At 39.9% G+C, this 17,459-nt stretch overlaps 1 protein-coding gene across 3 annotated transcripts in view; it reads left to right on the plus strand.

Moving 5' to 3' along the window:
• Positions 1 to 2,258: 2,258 nt before the first annotated feature.
• The window catches only part of LOC143025351 (uncharacterized), a 43,615-nt gene continuing 28,414 nt past the window's right edge, over positions 2,259 to 17,459 (plus strand). For 2 of the 3 annotated variants that reach the window (XM_076184869.1, XM_076184871.1), the window contains exons 1-5: positions 2,259 to 2,306; positions 2,408 to 2,663; positions 7,455 to 11,372; positions 11,908 to 12,030; positions 12,363 to 12,413. In XM_076184869.1, coding sequence (XP_076040984.1) covers positions 7,458 to 11,372; positions 11,908 to 12,030; positions 12,363 to 12,413 — 4,089 coding nt within the window. In that variant the 5' untranslated portion in view covers positions 2,259 to 2,306; positions 2,408 to 2,663; positions 7,455 to 7,457. The remainder of the gene's footprint in view (positions 2,307 to 2,407; positions 2,664 to 7,454; positions 11,373 to 11,907; positions 12,031 to 12,362; positions 12,414 to 17,459) is intronic. The other variant, XM_076184872.1, reaches the window with a different exon arrangement.

Here is a 17,459-nt window from a genome sequence, read left to right on the forward strand (position 1 = left end):
TACATTATGCCAGTTTGTCTTGGAGAATATATCGATCCTAGAAGAAACAGTACTACAAACACAACTTAGAATGGCATAGAAAAATACTGAAGAGATGTGTTTTCCACGGGTATACAGAATGTAACAAGTAATCAGCTATTAAACAAACACAACCTCACGCTTCTCAGTGTCTTGAAGAACCTCCTCCCACTTCGGGCTCGAAAGTCCGAGATGAATGTGCACCTGCTAGGTCTGCTCAGCATAAACACTGGCTGTCACTATTGCAGTTGCCAACGTCCACCCACACTACAAATGTAGGGCAGATCAGGTGTCTAGTGTGAAAAAAGTATTCTGCATCAGTCAATAATTGTACAAGATCTAATGGTGAGGTGACTGCCACGGTACTGGGTTTGTGTCCCAATACAATCTCGTCGTACTCTTGTATGATAACATTATCTCGTTAGACATCTACATCTCAAACTTCCAGGGACTGGTCGATAACGGTGGCTTGGCTGACTTCCATAGACCAGAATTATCATCACCCTCCCCCACCCTGAACTGACAGACATTCCCGAGATCAAATATCTTAACTGTTAAAAAAAAAAAAAAAAAAATCAAGGACACCATGGTGTGATTTGGACTCAGGAACCAATTGTATCGATGCGCACGATGAATCTGTTCTGTAGATCCCTTGCATATCCATTTCCCTCGTCCGTGTTAGTTCAACTTTCCTTTCACATTCTTGTTACATTCTGTATACCTGTGGAAAACACATCTCTTCAAATAATTCGTACATACGAGTACATCTTCAAAGAAGCAGGGTCACACCCTTAGAGAAACAAGTGCTCATCAGAGAAAGAAGAGAAAAGGGCCGGAATATGAGGAGAGGGAAGAAGATTTAGAAAAGAGAAAGTATAGTAGACAATGTGGCTACATAACTATGATAATAAAGGGTTGAGGTCAATAAGATACATTGATGTATCGATTCATGTTGTCCACGTAAAAATAACACTTGGAGGTTGTAGAAGAAACTACTTGTTTGATGTTGGCAAGTGCAGTGACAGTTACTGTTTGGTGAATGAGCAACTGTGATGGATGAATGGATAGTTGATCGATAGGATGGCAAGAGGCCAGCGGAGAGAGAGAGAAAGAGAGAGCACACATTGCCTTACAAAATAGAAGAGGGCTGGAGAACACACGATGGCCTACGGGCATGGCAAGACTGAAACAGCGTTTGGAGTCGATCATACGGGGCCAAGAGATCCCAATGAAACATATATTGCCTGGCGTAAGGACTTGGTATGCCGCCTTGGTATTTAGAGTGGTGATCGCTTTGGCTAGGATGTGAGGCAGTAGAGGCTGAGAAATCTGTAAAACGCAAAGGTAGAAAGGCTGGCTGGCGAAGGTGACGAAGAATCTGGCGAGACGAAAGGTTGGCTTGGGGGCAGATGTAGCAAGCATAGTCGGTTCGAGGTAGTGTAGCTAAAGAAGACATTTAAAGAAGAAAAACAGCATTGTGAATGGGGAAGCTAGCGAGGGAGGCAAGAACTGGCTAAGGAGCAGCGAAGCATCGAGAGCGGCATAGGCTGGTAATAGCGTCGGGGACGAGCACTAGTGGTAGGGGGAGGAGGAGGAGGGGTGTTGGAAGGATGAAGGTGGTCTCTGTGAGCAATTGGTGCAGGGACAATAGCAAGAACGGGGAGATGGCAAATGTAACGGACTGCAAGAACCACCATGGAACCACGACCTGGTAGTATATATCGACGTCCGAAGCCTGGCATGAATGTGAAATGACAGCCTGGGTCGTGACGAGCTCAAAGGCCCCTTTAGGGCTAAGAGTGGTGAAGCACTTCGGAAGGACAGGAAGTCTTTGCTACCTGAGTCAAGGGACCCTGCCGGCTGCCGCCATTACTTCTAGTACTGATGGCCGAGAATGCCTCCGACTTCTCAGGCCCAAAGCTGTAATACTCTCCCGCTCAATACGGTACTCGGATATCCGCTTCAAACGTTCATTTATCACGTATGAACTAGGCGTTCCGGACGGCTTCCCATATAAACAATTCGACTATAATTAGACTATTGTAACCCACTGGTTCATGGTGAGGGCTGGCCGGATCCCATTTTGCATGCTTTCTTTGAATTATGTAGAATAGTGGGAGTGCATATGTAGAACAGCTGAACTTGGAAGGCTTGGGAAATATCATGGGTTTTATTTGGCTTGTCTTCAGCAGTAATGGGAAAGGCCGATGCGGGTGTTGCTGGCTCGGCCCCGCGTTGCGTGAGGCAGAACATGAGTCGCCGTGACGCAGGAACTATCAGCAGCCATGGTAACATATTGGCCCTCCATATTTTTCTAATTCATTGTGGCTCCATATACTCTTCATAATCCAGCAAATGCATAATCAGGAGAAAACATGTTATTTCCCAGAAGGTCCAGAGACGTTGGAAGCTCAACCGTCTGGGTTTGAGCTGGTGGCAATAATTATTGCGGCCGCTGCTCCTGGTGGTAGTGGTGTGGTGTTCTTGCGCTGCTTGTCCGGGCCACCGCTAGGGGTCTCACTGCTCCTCTACTCACTACACTGCCGGATCCCATCACCGACGCTCCACGCATCTTCCCAACCTTGTTTTGGTTTCAGTTGACAAGAATGGAGCGATAAACAACTTTTATCCTTTCTGGAAATAACGTAAGTAATGTGTCTGGCTACGTATTTATTGCTTAATTGAACTGAAACAGTGTCAGAACGGTGGAAATCAAGGACTATTTTGGTGCACGGTCTGCAGCTCCCCGACGAGCAAGGCCCGAGCCAGCTGAGGCGGCCAGCGAGCGCTATCAGCCGAGCCAGTTCCACCTTTATTTTTAATTTACGCAAGTGTTCCTTCACTTTGTAATGTAAGTAAATTCTTCGGGAACTGTAATTGACGAAACATGCATGGTTGTGTGCTCGTGTTAGTAGAAGTGGTGTTCTCGATGTTGAAGGCCCTTATGGATCATAAGTTGTCCAAATAAAAGAATCGGGTGGTTGGTAGCACTGACGCGAGAGGTGGTGTGGTGAAGGGGGTTGGGTGGTAGGGGATGTTTCACAGCTGTAGAAGACATGCAGACCCGTATTTAGGAAGGCTCCTTATTGCTTCTCTCTACCTCCCAGCAATTCCAGTGTTTACGTTATTGCATTTGAAGTTGCTGTGGACTATGAGAGTAGGAGTGTTGTATGTTTTGTTATTAAAATATTCGTGTTATTTGTTGAAACTTCGTGGGCCATCCTACACCAGTGTTGTTGGCAGTTGCTCCTCTGCCTTCGATTGCAGAGCGAGCGACTTTTTGTATCGAGGCGACGGTGTAGAGCTTTCGTAGGAACGAAAACCAACCCCGAATACAGGGAGTTTAAAGTGTCAAGGTCATGACACGTCATGCTGGACTTCAAAGACGCCCGGTATAATTATGAGCTCCAGTGACAGGAGCAATAACCTAGTAGTTCGAGCTCCTAGATGTACACTGTTATTTGTAATTGTCGTTTCCAGTTAGGTGTATATGTGTGAATGTATGTATATATACATATATATATTATATAATGTATGTGTGTGTATATACATACACTCTCATAACAAATAGAGATCATGAGATGAGAATAGAATTACAAAGAACTGTGTATCTCTAGGAGCACAAACTACATGGTTATTGCACCTGTCACTGGAGTTCATAACTATCCAGTCCCCCCCCCATCTGCCCCATTTCATGAACTTTTACAATACATGGGTCAAGGTGGTGGCATTGTTATCCCCCACCACAGAAACATGAGGAAAGAAGAGGTGGTGTCCTGATTGTGGTGAAGGAAAGGTTTTAAGTAAGGATGTAATGAAGAGTAGCACATATTAAAAAGTGGCTCAGCATTCCCCTATGAGAGATTTGTCTCTGCGTAATAATTATGCATGACCGGGCTGTAGTGGTGTCAGTTAATTATAAAGCATGATGTACAACCAGAACCCCTAGTGAACTATATATGCATACATAGTGAACAACTTTTTCAACTCTATATTTGGCACAGTTGGGTCACCTACTTGTGCACATGAAAAGACATGTTGAGGTAACTTCATTAAATTTTTAATAAGGATACTGTATTCACATGCACATTCTGTATGCGATTTCCCATTGGATATAGGATGTGTGTATATATTGTGTGTGTATGCATTTATGAAAAGTTTGCAATTCACTCGTCTGAGATCATGTGCTGGGCCCTTTAGGATGAGAGCTCGAGTCCATATAGTGATCTCTGAGCAATGCAGTGATCTATACAGGTCATGTAAAAAGAAATAAAAATTGTAAAGTTTGCCTCAGAGTGGAACACAGTAAGGGAAGAAATAGTCTAGATCAACAATATCATTGACATTTAGGCAATGGTTGATGGGTGATGTAGCTGCAGCCCTGTATGCTATCATTATGTAAATAAATGCATACACATACATGTTCCATATAAAAAGAATGCATGTGTGGGTGCATGTATGTATATATTGTATTCCAATGATCCTACAATGATGAGAAAAATCTACACATTGTTTCACAATCTTGCCATCCAAATCTCTCCTCTTCCCTTTTTTTTTGTGCCTATATATATATATATATATATATATATATATATATAAATATATATATATATATATATATATATATATAATATATATATATATATATAAAGACAGACAAATATGGAGGTGAGGTGGCAAAATGAAACGTTAAGGAGTATGGAGCTTTATTCAGAACCAGACGTTTCAACCTCTTGGGCCTTCCTCAGTGGACTGAATACAGAATAAAAATCAAAGTCCGTCAACAGCTTACATGGTGATCTGACGACCCTGCGTGACCTCACCCCGGGGGGGGACAATGTGACCGGGGTGAGGTCACGCAAGGTCGTCAGATCACCATGTAAGCTGTTGATGGACTTTGATTTTTATTCTGTATTCAGTCCACTGAGGAAGGCCCAAGAGGTCGAAACGTCTGGTTCTGAATAAAGCTCCATACTCTAGCCTTAACGTTTCATTTTGCCACCTCACCTCCATATATATATATATATACATATATATATATTTATATTTCTTTTGTCTAATCAGTTTAATTCATTTAGATGAAAGTATTAAAAAAAAGAGCAGTAGAGTAGGTGCTGTTCCCTGTGGAAGTGCAAGTAATAATCAGCTTGAAGCTTGATGGGGAAGGACAAATGGTGGAACTGTGCATACCCTACACACGCTTGCCCTCCATGACCCCTAGACAAACCCAATTCATCCCCACCTTGTTCAGCCAGGTGACAATTTATATGCTGACAAATTCTAAATAGGCATCCTCTCATTAAGGTCCAGTATAGGGATTGCCAGATTTAGTGTGAAGCCATTAGGTTTTTTGCACTTAATTCCTTCCAGTTTATGGTGATCAGACAAAACAAAAGATCCTGTAGTTTCTGAAGAACTTCAAAAGGTCAAAGAATTACACAGTGGAACTACAGGTTGTCCTGTAATTGGAGACCCATGTGATATTAATCTGATCTTCAGTATTATGTCCAACAAGATACACAGGATAAAGAATATTGGATAGCTTAGACAATATGGATGACAATTCATTACAGAGTGAATAAAATTTATTATAGAGTTTGGATGATACAAATTACCTGTGTGTCTGACTGTTTACCCAAGTATACTTATATTTACTTTTGTTACTGGACGCAGGTCTTTAGGCCTTTATATGCAGATCCTTGTTCATTTTTCTGGTGACATTGAGAGTTGCTTCAAAATTAAATTTAACATCTTGTCTATCCCAGTGCTTGTCCAGACAATGTTTGAAGGAAGCCATAGCCTGTACAATCTGGGAAGGCAGGCTGTTCCAGACGTCCACAATCCAATATGTAAATTAGTTCTTTCCCAGCATTTTATTGGCTCTCCTTTTATACAGTTTGTAACCATGTCCCCTGGTTGCTTGTTCCCTAGTCATCAAAAGTGGTGTTGCACCCTCTTCATATTTGCCATGCATCATCTTATTTGTCTCGATCATATTTTTAATAGCTCTAGTATCTGTTTTTCTCCCAGGGTTCCAGACTGCTTGAGCATATTCCAGGATGGGTCATACCATGGCTATAAATAGTGAATGAAACATTTTAGGTCCATGTATTTAAACATCCTATGGATGACATCCATAGTTTGATTGGCCCTGTTGATTTTGCTTTGTATTTGGCCTTCAAACTTCAATTTGTTGTCCATTAATACTCCTAAATATTGCTCTTTAGTGTATTTTAATTCTGAGCTGTTACATGTGTTACCTGTAATCATAAGTATCAGACCTGTCGCTCACTTAAATGCATTATATTACATTTAATTGGAAATTAACAACATTCATGGTGTCATGTCTTTTTCTCCAGCTGTTACGTGTGGGTTGGGTGTGTGGGTGATTTCGATATGGCCAAGTACAGTGTATTCACAATTGTGGCCATGAATAATATATATCATAGAGAAATTTGCATTTTTTTTTCTAGATGTATTGGCATTATGAAATCACTGAAATTTGATAAATGTAATATACATATAAATTAATTACTTGTTTATTTAAGTGTTGTCACCACAGCCAGTCTGGAGACTCGCCACTACAGTATTTTGAATGGCAGTCTCCTTTGTGCCCATGAATAATACTGTATATCAGGAGATATGCTTACATTTTTATTTACATCTTTTGATGCATAATGAAATCTAGTATATACAATATAATTATTTTGAGTCTCTCTCTGTCTGGTCTGGCTGTCAGGATTTATACAGGTCCTTAAAAACCAAAAAAGTCTTGAATTTTTGTGTTATAAAAATCCAGAACTGAAAAGTCCTTAAATTCTTAACATATTGTCAAAAATCATGAGTTTTATGTTTTTCCACGAAAATAAGAATGGTTTGGCATTATCAACTGTTGTGGTTCCAACAATGGATAAGATTTTCTTCAGGTCTACTGTCCTTGAATGACATTTTCTGGTCATTTTTGCAAGTGCTGGGCTATATATAATATCCAGGAATATCTGAAAAAGTGCAAAACAGTCTTAAAAAGTTCTTTAAAGTCGTAAAAGAAAATAACCTGACAAAGAGTGGGAACCCTGTCTGTGTATGTATGCATTTCTGTCTGTCTGTAGATCTAGTTATGTCTGTCATTGTAATGTTTGTTGTGAATGTTCTAATAATTAACCACAACAAGTGTAGATCTTGTTCATTTCTAATGTATTATTATTCAGATGAGGGAGGAGCCCGTGGCTGAATCATGTCTGACTTTGAGAAATATGACTGCTCAGCACATCAGTTTGATAAATGATTTTCTTTATTAACAAAATCTAGTTTGGAGTTAATTATGTGGCTTCTAGTTTTTCATGTAATTGGAGTCATTGTTTTGTCTTTTTTCCCCTGAGCAGTTATCATTATGAAGGCTTAATGAAACCAGTTTTAGAGAATATTTTTTTTTGCAGAACATGCAGGAACCAGGAGATGAGCCAGAAGTTGAAGCCACTCAAACTTTGGAGGTAACTACAGGGTGTGGTGTGGTTGTGGAAGCAGTCCAGAATATGGATGAAAAAGTTGTTTCAGAAGCAGATGGGGAGGGGAATGAGAAGCTTGCATGTGCAAGTGAACCTGAAAATATGGAAGTAGAACCAGATGTTGCAGCCCCACAGGTTGAGACTGATGCTGAAAATGATGCTACCATAACAGAAACAGAAACTCATCAAGATCAAGAGGAAAACCCAGTGGAACCAGTTGCTGTAGAAGCGTCTTATATAGATGGAACAAGTGGGCCAAATGAAGACATGGATGGAACAAGTGGGCCAAATGAAGACATGGATGGAACAACTGGGTTAGATGGAGAAATGGATGGAACAGGTGATTTAAATGGAGACATAGATGGAGCAGGTGGGCTAAATGGAGTAGCAAATTCAGTGCCAGAAGTTGATAGAGAGGAACAAGAAATGGAGCATGATAATGATGATATTGAGCCAGCAATGAATGGTGACATCTTGAACCCAGATGGAGATGTGCCTTATGATGATGATGACGATGATGATGATTATGAAGGTCAACTTGTGGTTGATGAAGATATTCCTGAAGACAATCTGGAAATTGAAGAAGGGGAGACTGAAGATGCTCCCCAACAAGATGGTCAGATTGTAAATGAAGTGGATGCAGATGCTGAAGATGAGGTAGCAGATGTTGGGGAACTTGATGAACAGGAAGATGGAGACCAAATTGAACATGCTGAGGATGATGATATTGATGGTACAGCTCAAGATGACAGTGAATTCTATGCAACAGACCCACCCAAAGATGGGGAGGAAACTGAAGATAGTTTGCCACAGTGTCGTCTTAAAAGGAATTACAATTGTCCACATTGTGGTTTCTTTACACAAAATCCTAGGGAGCATTTGTATCACTTACGTAATGAACATGGAGAAAAAATACGAGTGTTTGAATGCCCAAAATGTATTTATGCATCAAAGAATCAACAAAAGTTGATAAGACATGCAAAAATGGTGCACAAAATTAGAGTAAAACCTGAAGAAAGTTCATCTCCAGTAAAGAAGAAGTCAAAAAGTCCAAGAAACAGTGTTTCTCCATCCAAGTCACCAAGACGGAGCACCTCGGTATCTCCAGGAGTATATGATCCAGCTGACGATGAAGATACAGGTTATGATGAAGATGAAACAGACAATGGTACCACATCTCCATCAAAAAGTGATGACAAGGGCATTTTTCACTGTGAACAGTGCAAGTTTACATGTAAGAGTAGAAAGCTTCTCAACAGGCATGAAACTACTTATCATTTAAAAAGAAAATTTTTTAGATGTCAGAAATGTAACTATGTGACTCATCTAAAGGGCAGGTACACCAAACATATGAAGTATCATCAGTTACCCATAATCAAATGTGACTGGTGTGATTTTCGTACACCTTATCGTTGGAATTTGGACCGCCACATGAAAAACCACACAGAAGATTGTGGGGAGTACAAATGTCATTTATGTAACTTCTCAGCTCAAATTAAGCAAAGCCTAACAGTACATATTTCTAATCACCACCTAACTCCAGAACAAATAAGAGAGCGAGAGATGAAACGCACCATTGGCATTAGTGATCCAGGTGACACAATAGATGATGAAGAGATGGAATTACTACGTATGGAAAGGGAAGAGGATATGGATGCTCTGGGGTTAACTATAACTAATGGAAAACGATCTCGAAGTGGTAGTGATAGCTTTGAAGTTTCAAATATTGACATGGATTCAGTTGAGGATTTAGCTGTAAATGACAGTGAGGAACCAAAGAAAAAGAAGCCCAAAATCAAAATAACCCTAAAGAAAATGAAGGTACCAAAAGATCCATATCTACAGGAATTGAATGAAAGACATAATTTTGAGGAAGACTTTATTCATCCTGATGATGTTGTTCATCGTCATGGAAATGTTTATATCAAGACCTTGAGGTGTAGGTTTTGCTCCTTCAAAGCTGCCTTCAAGAATGAAGTGTTACGACATGAAAAGAAAATCCATGGAATACCTTTCCCCAAAGGTTCTGGAATGGAGAAGAAGAAAAAAGTTAAGAAGTCTAAATTTGCATCACCCCCACCATTGTTGCCTATTGATGATGATGGAGGTGACATGTCATACAAACTGCCTTCCTTATTGCTTGATGATCCAGACAGCTTAGAAGAAAATGGCCATGGCTTGGACCTACTTTCTATTCTCAATTCTGCTGTCCAACAGAGTAGCATGGAAGATAGTCATGTGCCTATTTCGCTAGAGGAGACACCATCAAACTCCCCTCCTCCTGAGGATGAAACTACTTCATATCAAAATTCTGAGGAATCTGATTCAAAGGAGTCTTCACCCTCAAAAGAATCAGGAAAGAAAAACAAATCCTCTTTCTTTGACAGGTTACAGGAGAAACTCTCGACCTCAAATGTTCAGAATCTAGTGTGTCAACATTGTGGACACGAGTCTAAGTGCTTATCTGAATCAGTACGCCACCAGAAACTTCATCTCAGTGTTAGAAACAGCTACACATCATCATCTTTATCCACACGATGCCAGTTTTGCAGACAGAGGTGCAAGACCACAGATGATCTTGTGAATCATCTCAAACTTTGCCCCGAAGCACGAAAGAATCAAATTATGGATACTGGTAAGAGGTCACCAGAAAGCCAACTAGATGAAGATAATGATGAAGAGACAACCACAGAAGACCCTGGTAAAGAAGATCCAATGCAAGATCAAGATGAAGAAGCAGAAACACAGGAGAATTCAAATGTTGAGAAGTCGGTGGAAGAAGAACCTTTAGAAGAAGATGAGCCTTGTGTGGAAGAGGAATCTGAATCCATGGAGGGAGTAACCAATGAGACAGATAAAACACAGAGTTCTGAAGAAAAAGATTTAGATGACGTAGATAAACACCCAATGGAAAATAGAGTTTTTGTATGGAATAATATTAATGTTGATGAACTTCAGGAGGATTGTGACCGTGGTGATAATGGGAGTGAATGTGATGGTAGTGATCGCAGCAAAACTCCTTCAGATGCAGGGAGTATGCAGGGTGGGGACTACTCTAATTCATCCCTACAAGATGGATTGGATTTCATTGAAGGACCACCGCCAACTGGAAAATATTTTCACAGCAAACGGGTATACAGGTGCCCCCAGTGCAGCTTCTGGTCAACAACAGCATCACGCTTCCATGTTCATGTTGTGGGACATTTCAACAAAAAACCCTACAATTGCTCAGAGTGTGGATACAGGTCTAATTGGCGCTGGGATATCACAAAACATATAAAACTCAAAATGACTAGAGACAACAGCCATCAAAATGCAAGGCTGGTCATAACTGATGAAACTGGAGAGAAGAATTATGAAAAGTATGATCAGTATGTTACTATTATTCACTTGGATGAATCAAATGCACATAAAACAGAGGGTGGAATACCAGCCCGGAAAGGTAGACCAAAGAAGACCCCAGAAAAGGAGGAAGGAAGTCAAGTTTCATCCAACTCTACCCCAGAGACAACTCCTGTCAAGAAGCCCCCAATGGTTCAGATTCCTACCGCCAGGCTTCCTGGACCTCCAAGATTAACTCGTGCACCATCCCTTGGGCGAGGAAGAGTAACACCAGGGCCAATGCCTTTTGGCCCAATTCTTCCTGGTGCTCAAATGATGATGCGTTTGAGCAATTTGAGGCCTCCTTCTCGTCCACCTCCACCACTAACTATGAGAGGCTCAGCAGTACCTTCAACTTTACGTGTCACTTCTCCCTCGAGCAAAAAACAAGGCAAATCACAGGCAGGCAAAGCAGAAACACCTCCCCAGTCAGGTGCAAGTGGCCAATACCAAATCATAACACCACAGGTAGGATTGTACTTAACAGTGAAGTGTCATGGTATGAAGATCATTGTTTGTACTTGGAGATACTTGAAGATTACATGGTAGTAATGAATAAAAGTAGGGACCAATAATGGATACCTGCTTGTGGTGGTCCTACAATATGGACAGTTGAGCTGCTCATTTTTTAAACACATTGACCCCTTCATATCTATCAAGGGGTGCATGGCCGACATTCAGTCTCCTGACTGGGCCCAAGATCTCTCTCTGTCAACTTCAACATTATTTCATACACCTTTTCACATATGGAGAGCTAACAGTATGACTGCTCCCCTCCTCTTCCTACTATAGCTAGTGACATAGAAACAGTCTCACGCCAATTCAGTACAGACAAGTCCAAAGTTTCTTCCCAGAGAGATTTTGGGAGGGCCTGAGGACCATTGCCAGCTGCTGCAGGTTTTCCACTCAATGAAACTCGAGGCAACACCTATTATTATTATTATTATTATTATTATTAAAAGTAAGTTGGATACTTATGAAGTAATCCAATTTTGCAAACCAGGGAGCAGTAACCACAAGCCTGGAGACTCTTCAGCTGTTAGCGGCAGGGTCAACAAACCTAGCCAAGCTGAAGCCTCGGGAGACTAACAAAGAAGAAGAGCCAGATGTATCTATAACTCCACAGGTAATCAAGAGTTTGTTGGAGTGAAACAGTCTTTGCCATGGTGGCTGTTCCCAAGATGTCTCAGTGGCTAGAAATTTTATTGGGCAATCTAGTGGACAAAAATTATGGTTCTTGGGCATCACCACATTGGTACTGACTTTGTAGGAATGAAGATTTTTATTTTTATTTATTTATTTATTATTATTTTTATTTAAGCTTTAAATAGCTGGATTTGGTGTTAGACTAACAATTTACTTTTAGCTTAGCTCCCATTATTTTCTAGTGCGGCCTTGCTATTAATTTCCTCCGTGAATGTGATCAAACTAAACCATATTCCTTCATGTAAACTTCAGATGAAACTTCTTGTGTTGATGAGTCAACTTGCGCAAGACTGGGAACATAAGGTAAACAAGGGAGATTTATTTTTGGTTCTTAGTGGCCTTGTTTTATACACCTCTGCTTAACAGTGCTTGCAGGTAGACACTTAGTTCCAGCCATGTGGGGACTTGTGATGTCTGAAATCTCGAGTCTATGTGTCCAGTAGTATAGGGACTTTTATAAATCTTTGGAACGGCAAAGTTTATGGTAACCTAATTTCACTAGTTGCTTATATTATGTTATATAAATGTGGCTTTTATTTTGTCCAAGAATCTTGTATTAAGCAAAATAAGATTAATTTTCCTCTGAAATAATTTAACCCTATCCATGATGATAGACCCAGCAGAATAAATTTCTAAAGCACAGCCCACCAAATTATATGAAACCCCTCACCTTACCCACCGCTAAGGATATGTTTAAGTGTTATGATTCATGTTCTAGTTATGCACCAACCTAGAATATGGTTTGCTTTTCCTCACTTGCATTATTTTGACACTAGGTTTCATGTGAGAAAGTTTTCAGATTAGATGCATACTGGTCTGAAGGGTCTTGATCAAACAAACCTATTCAAGCATTCATGACAACAAAAGAAGAGAGTAAACCATGGCTAGATAATATTGGTTGTCTTCATAAGTTACAGTACCTTACAGTAGCATCAGTCTGAGGCATTCCCATGAATTTCTCGTGAGAAGAAACATTGGACAGCTGACCATGTTGTATTTACATAATTATAATATATTTTTGTAGGTTTTATGTAATCTTTTCTCTCCCTTTTTATCTCTGGATTGTGTTTTAGGAACCATGTCCTCTGATCTGTAGTACATACAAGTCTTCCCCATACAGGTGTATAGCACCTAACCTCACAACTATTGGCTAATGTGCAATCACTCAGGAATGTCTTTCATTGATGATCTCGTGTAGCCAAGCAATCATACAACAGCAAATCATTAGATATACACTAGATGCACTAACACAAACCAATCAGCCTGAAGATGGTCTCAAGTGAAAGTTGCAACCAACAGACAACTACCTGGTACCAGTTTACTGATCATGTACATAAATGACTGAAATATAGAAAGTCTTAATAAAAAACTGAACAGCATAGAAGTAAGTCACATATTTAATCTTGTCTATCCACAAGAAAACATATGTGCATGCACATGCACACATGGAGGTCATGGAAGGAAATTAAGAAAAACCGTATGTTGAAAGGGTGTCAAGAAATACTGTACAGTTTTCCATGTTGATATATAAATATGTGGAATAGCTTAGGTGATATAGCCCACGTTCAATTAATAATGAGTTCAAATCTACATATGATAACTGGAAATCAAAGATATAGATTAAGTTGGAACCATACATTTGAGTCTAGATATGTTAAAAAAATTAGCTAGTAGGAGACAGGACCCAACGAGCCATGCTCCTTTCCTATAAACTACAATTAGGCACACACACTCTCACACTCTTAGAAAGAATACAAAGTTGGCACCAACTCTCTCCAAATTAACAATGAACAATGATTGTCCAAATTGGAACTACCAACTCTGGAACAAAGAACAGAAAGAGGAGTTCTACTGACTATTATGAAAGGAATGGAAATCCTAGATAGAGATGATTTATTAAAAAGGGACAATGAAAAAACAAGAGGACATGAAAAGAAACTCAAAAAGGATAACTATAGAAGAGATCTGAAAAAAAATAGCTTTCTACATAGTCGTGACCTGGAATAAATTGGATAAGGAAACTGTGTGTGCAAACACTATTCAAGATTTTAAGAAAAAACTTGATGCTGAAAGATACAAACACAGGTCACCACAGGCATAGCTCCCTTCCCGTATAATACAACTAGGTAAAACACACACACACAGAATCATGAAAGGCATGGAAGTCCTTGACAGAGGAAATAGAAGAAAAGCAAGGGAACATGAAAAGAAATTCAAAAAGGATAGTTATAGAAGAAATCTGAAGAAAAAAAAAATCCCCACCGTGTTGTGGATATCTGGAACAAATTGGATGAAACAATAGTATGTGCAAACACCATACAAGAATTTAAGATCAAACTAGATGTTGTGAGATGCAAAGACAGGTCACTACAAGCATAGCTCCCCTTCCCGTATAATACAACTAGGTAAACACACACACACACACAAAATGAGCATTGCTCCTTTCCTGTATACTACAGTTAGGTAAACACACAAACACTCATCAAAAGGCTATTTTTTCCCATATAAGGGAAACAAAACAACCATGTAATTTCCCAGTAAAACTGCCCCCTACTGTTTGTTCCATATTAAAAAGAATCTTGGTTTCTTCTGTCAATTTTCTTGTTTTCCCTGTGATGTTGCAGACCTCATCACACAGATATTCTTGAATTTGTCTTGTTAATTCATTCAATGTTTGCAATTTAGACTTTTTCATTGACTTTGCACCTCCATACATTACCTGCTTAACCTGAATATTTTTTGTTTCATGTATGCCTTCTTCATTGCCCATTATTACTTATGTTATCTGGCTTTGTGTCTTTTATTTTTCATTCTTTTCTTATTTAACATTTCTCTTCATTCTACCATAAGAATGGATGTTTGTCTATTTTCAACATTATTCTTAAGTACCCACATACAGTACTGGTTAGGCAGATATGTAAGAAAGCTTTAACAAAAGGTAATGATGCTTTTTGAGCCTTTATGGATTTGGAAAAGGCTTATGACAGGGTAGACAGAAAGGGACTGTGGAAGGTTTTGCAGATATATGGGATCGTAGGAAAGCTGTTAAGAATTTTTATGAGAGTAGTAGAGCCTGGGTTAGAATTAGAAGTGGAGTGAGCCAGTGATTTGAGGTAAAGGTAGGACTTCACCAGGGACATGTCATCATGGCTGTTCACTATGTACATGGATTGGGTTGTGTGGGAGGTAAATGCACGGATAATGGGCAGGGGATTGGAGATGGTTAAAGAAAATGGAGAAAAGTGGGAGGTGAGCCAGTTGTTTGCTGGTGACACTGCTCAAGTGGCAGGATCAGAGGGGGTGTTAAGGAAATTAGTGACAGAGCTTGGGAAGGTGTTTGAGAGGAGAAAGTTGAAGGTAAATGTGGATAAAATAAGGTGATGTGATGTACAAGGGAAGAGGATGGTATTAATTTGGAAGTGAGAATCTAAGTAGGCCAGAGAAAGTGGATAGCTATAGACTTGGGGTCGCATGTGGTTGAAAGTGAGGAGTGGAGGTAGATTGAGAGAAACAAGTGCCTTGGGGGATTAAAAGGTGTAATAAGAAATACAGTTGAAAATGGATGCTAAGATGAGACTATGAAGGGGTGATTGCACCGACAGCACTCTATGGGGGCAGACATGGAACATAGAGAGGAAGAGCTTAAATGTATTTACCTAGTTGTATTTTACGGGAAGATAGCTATGCTCGTAGTGACCGCTTTTGTATCTTTCAGCATCCAGTTTGATCTTAAATTCTTGTATAGTTTTTGCATTTGCTGTTTGTTCCATATATCTCTCAGTGTGTGGGAAGCTCTTCTTTTTCACATGAAATAGAGTTGATGAAAGAGTATTGGGATGGTTTGGATACATGGAAAAAATGAGTGAAGAAAGAATAGTAAAAGAAGTTGAAGGCAAAGGTGGATGGAGTGAACATGAAGGGATGACTGAAGACGAGATTGATGGGTGGGGTAAAAGGGGTGTTGAGTGAGAAGGGAGAAGCCAAAAGATGCGAGTGACTGGAGAATGTGTATGGGTGATACTGTGATACATGGAAGGTAGGGGGTGGGGAATTAGGGAATGGTTGTGTGTGAATGATATTTTGATGCAGCTGATTAAATGAAGTGGCCTTGCTTTGGATGTACTGTGTCTTGCTACTTTGTTTCTGACACTGGGTGATTGTCCAGATGCAGGGATGACCCATCATCCAGGATGAGACAAAATAAGAGGGAGGGAGGGGTGGTGAATAGGGATGAAATGGGTGGAAGTGGAATATGCCTTTTGACTTTGGCAGCCTTCCATGTAAGGGTAAAAAAATCCCTTGGTATATGTATGTACCACATCACCACATTTTCTCTCTCTCTTCTTAAAACCGGCATTATTTCCCTTCTTATTACTTCAATTCAAATTCTCATTTTACTGTTTGATCTACAATTTGTCTAATGATTTAGTCAGTTACCTGCTAACTGCTTTTTTTTTTTTTTTTTTTTTTTTTTTTAAATAATTTTTACCATCTCTTACCCTGTTTTATATATATATACACAAGTATATGTGTGTCTGTATACGAGATGGATGAATATATGGGGTAAAAGGGACATAGGGAGAGGGGAATGTCAGTTGAGGAAGGAAAGGGGAAGACAAGATAGGGGTGAGTGGAGAATGGTGTATGGATGATGCTGTGATGCATGTAAGGGAGTGGATAGGGGATGTGCAGGTGAGGGAGTATGTTTGAATGATATATTGATGCAGCCTGAAGGGATTTCTCCTCATCTTCTCTTTTTCTGCTTGAATGGGACAGATAGGGGGGAGGTTGCTGATTAAATGAAGCAGCCTTTGTTGTGGATGTGCTGTGTCTTGGTGCATTGCTTCTGACCCAGGGCAGTGGGTGAGATGCAAGGATGATCTGTCATCCAGAAGCCAAGAAAAGGAGGGAGGGATGGTAAATGGGAGTGGAGTATGTGGGGATGAAATGGATGGGAGTGGATTTGTCTTTGACTGGCTGCCTCCCTTTTAAGGGGGGGAAAAATCCCTCTGTATATGTAATTCATAGTAGCCATTTTTATGTTTAGTTGGTCGAAATTACATAACGTATCTTCTGTGATCATTATCTTTTTTTTTTTTTTTTTTTTTTTTTTTTTACTCTCTTTTCTTTTCTTTTCTTTCCCTGTTCATCACCAATATCAAATTCACTTTGGTCTTGAACTTTGCCATAATTTTGGTGTCTTTGTTTATAGATTCACTTATTTTCCAAACTGGGTTTTCCTTACTGGTTTCCACTGTATTGCATTCCACTATTTGATAGTTATCACACAAAGTTAATTTTCATACATATACCAAGGCTTTTTCCCCCTTACAAGGGAGGTAGCCAAAA

The sequence above is a fragment of the Oratosquilla oratoria genome, chromosome 5, assembly GCF_046742065.1.
Source record: "Oratosquilla oratoria isolate Oo_2021 chromosome 5, ASM4674206v1, whole genome shotgun sequence".
NCBI lineage: Eukaryota > Metazoa > Arthropoda > Malacostraca > Stomatopoda > Squillidae > Oratosquilla > Oratosquilla oratoria.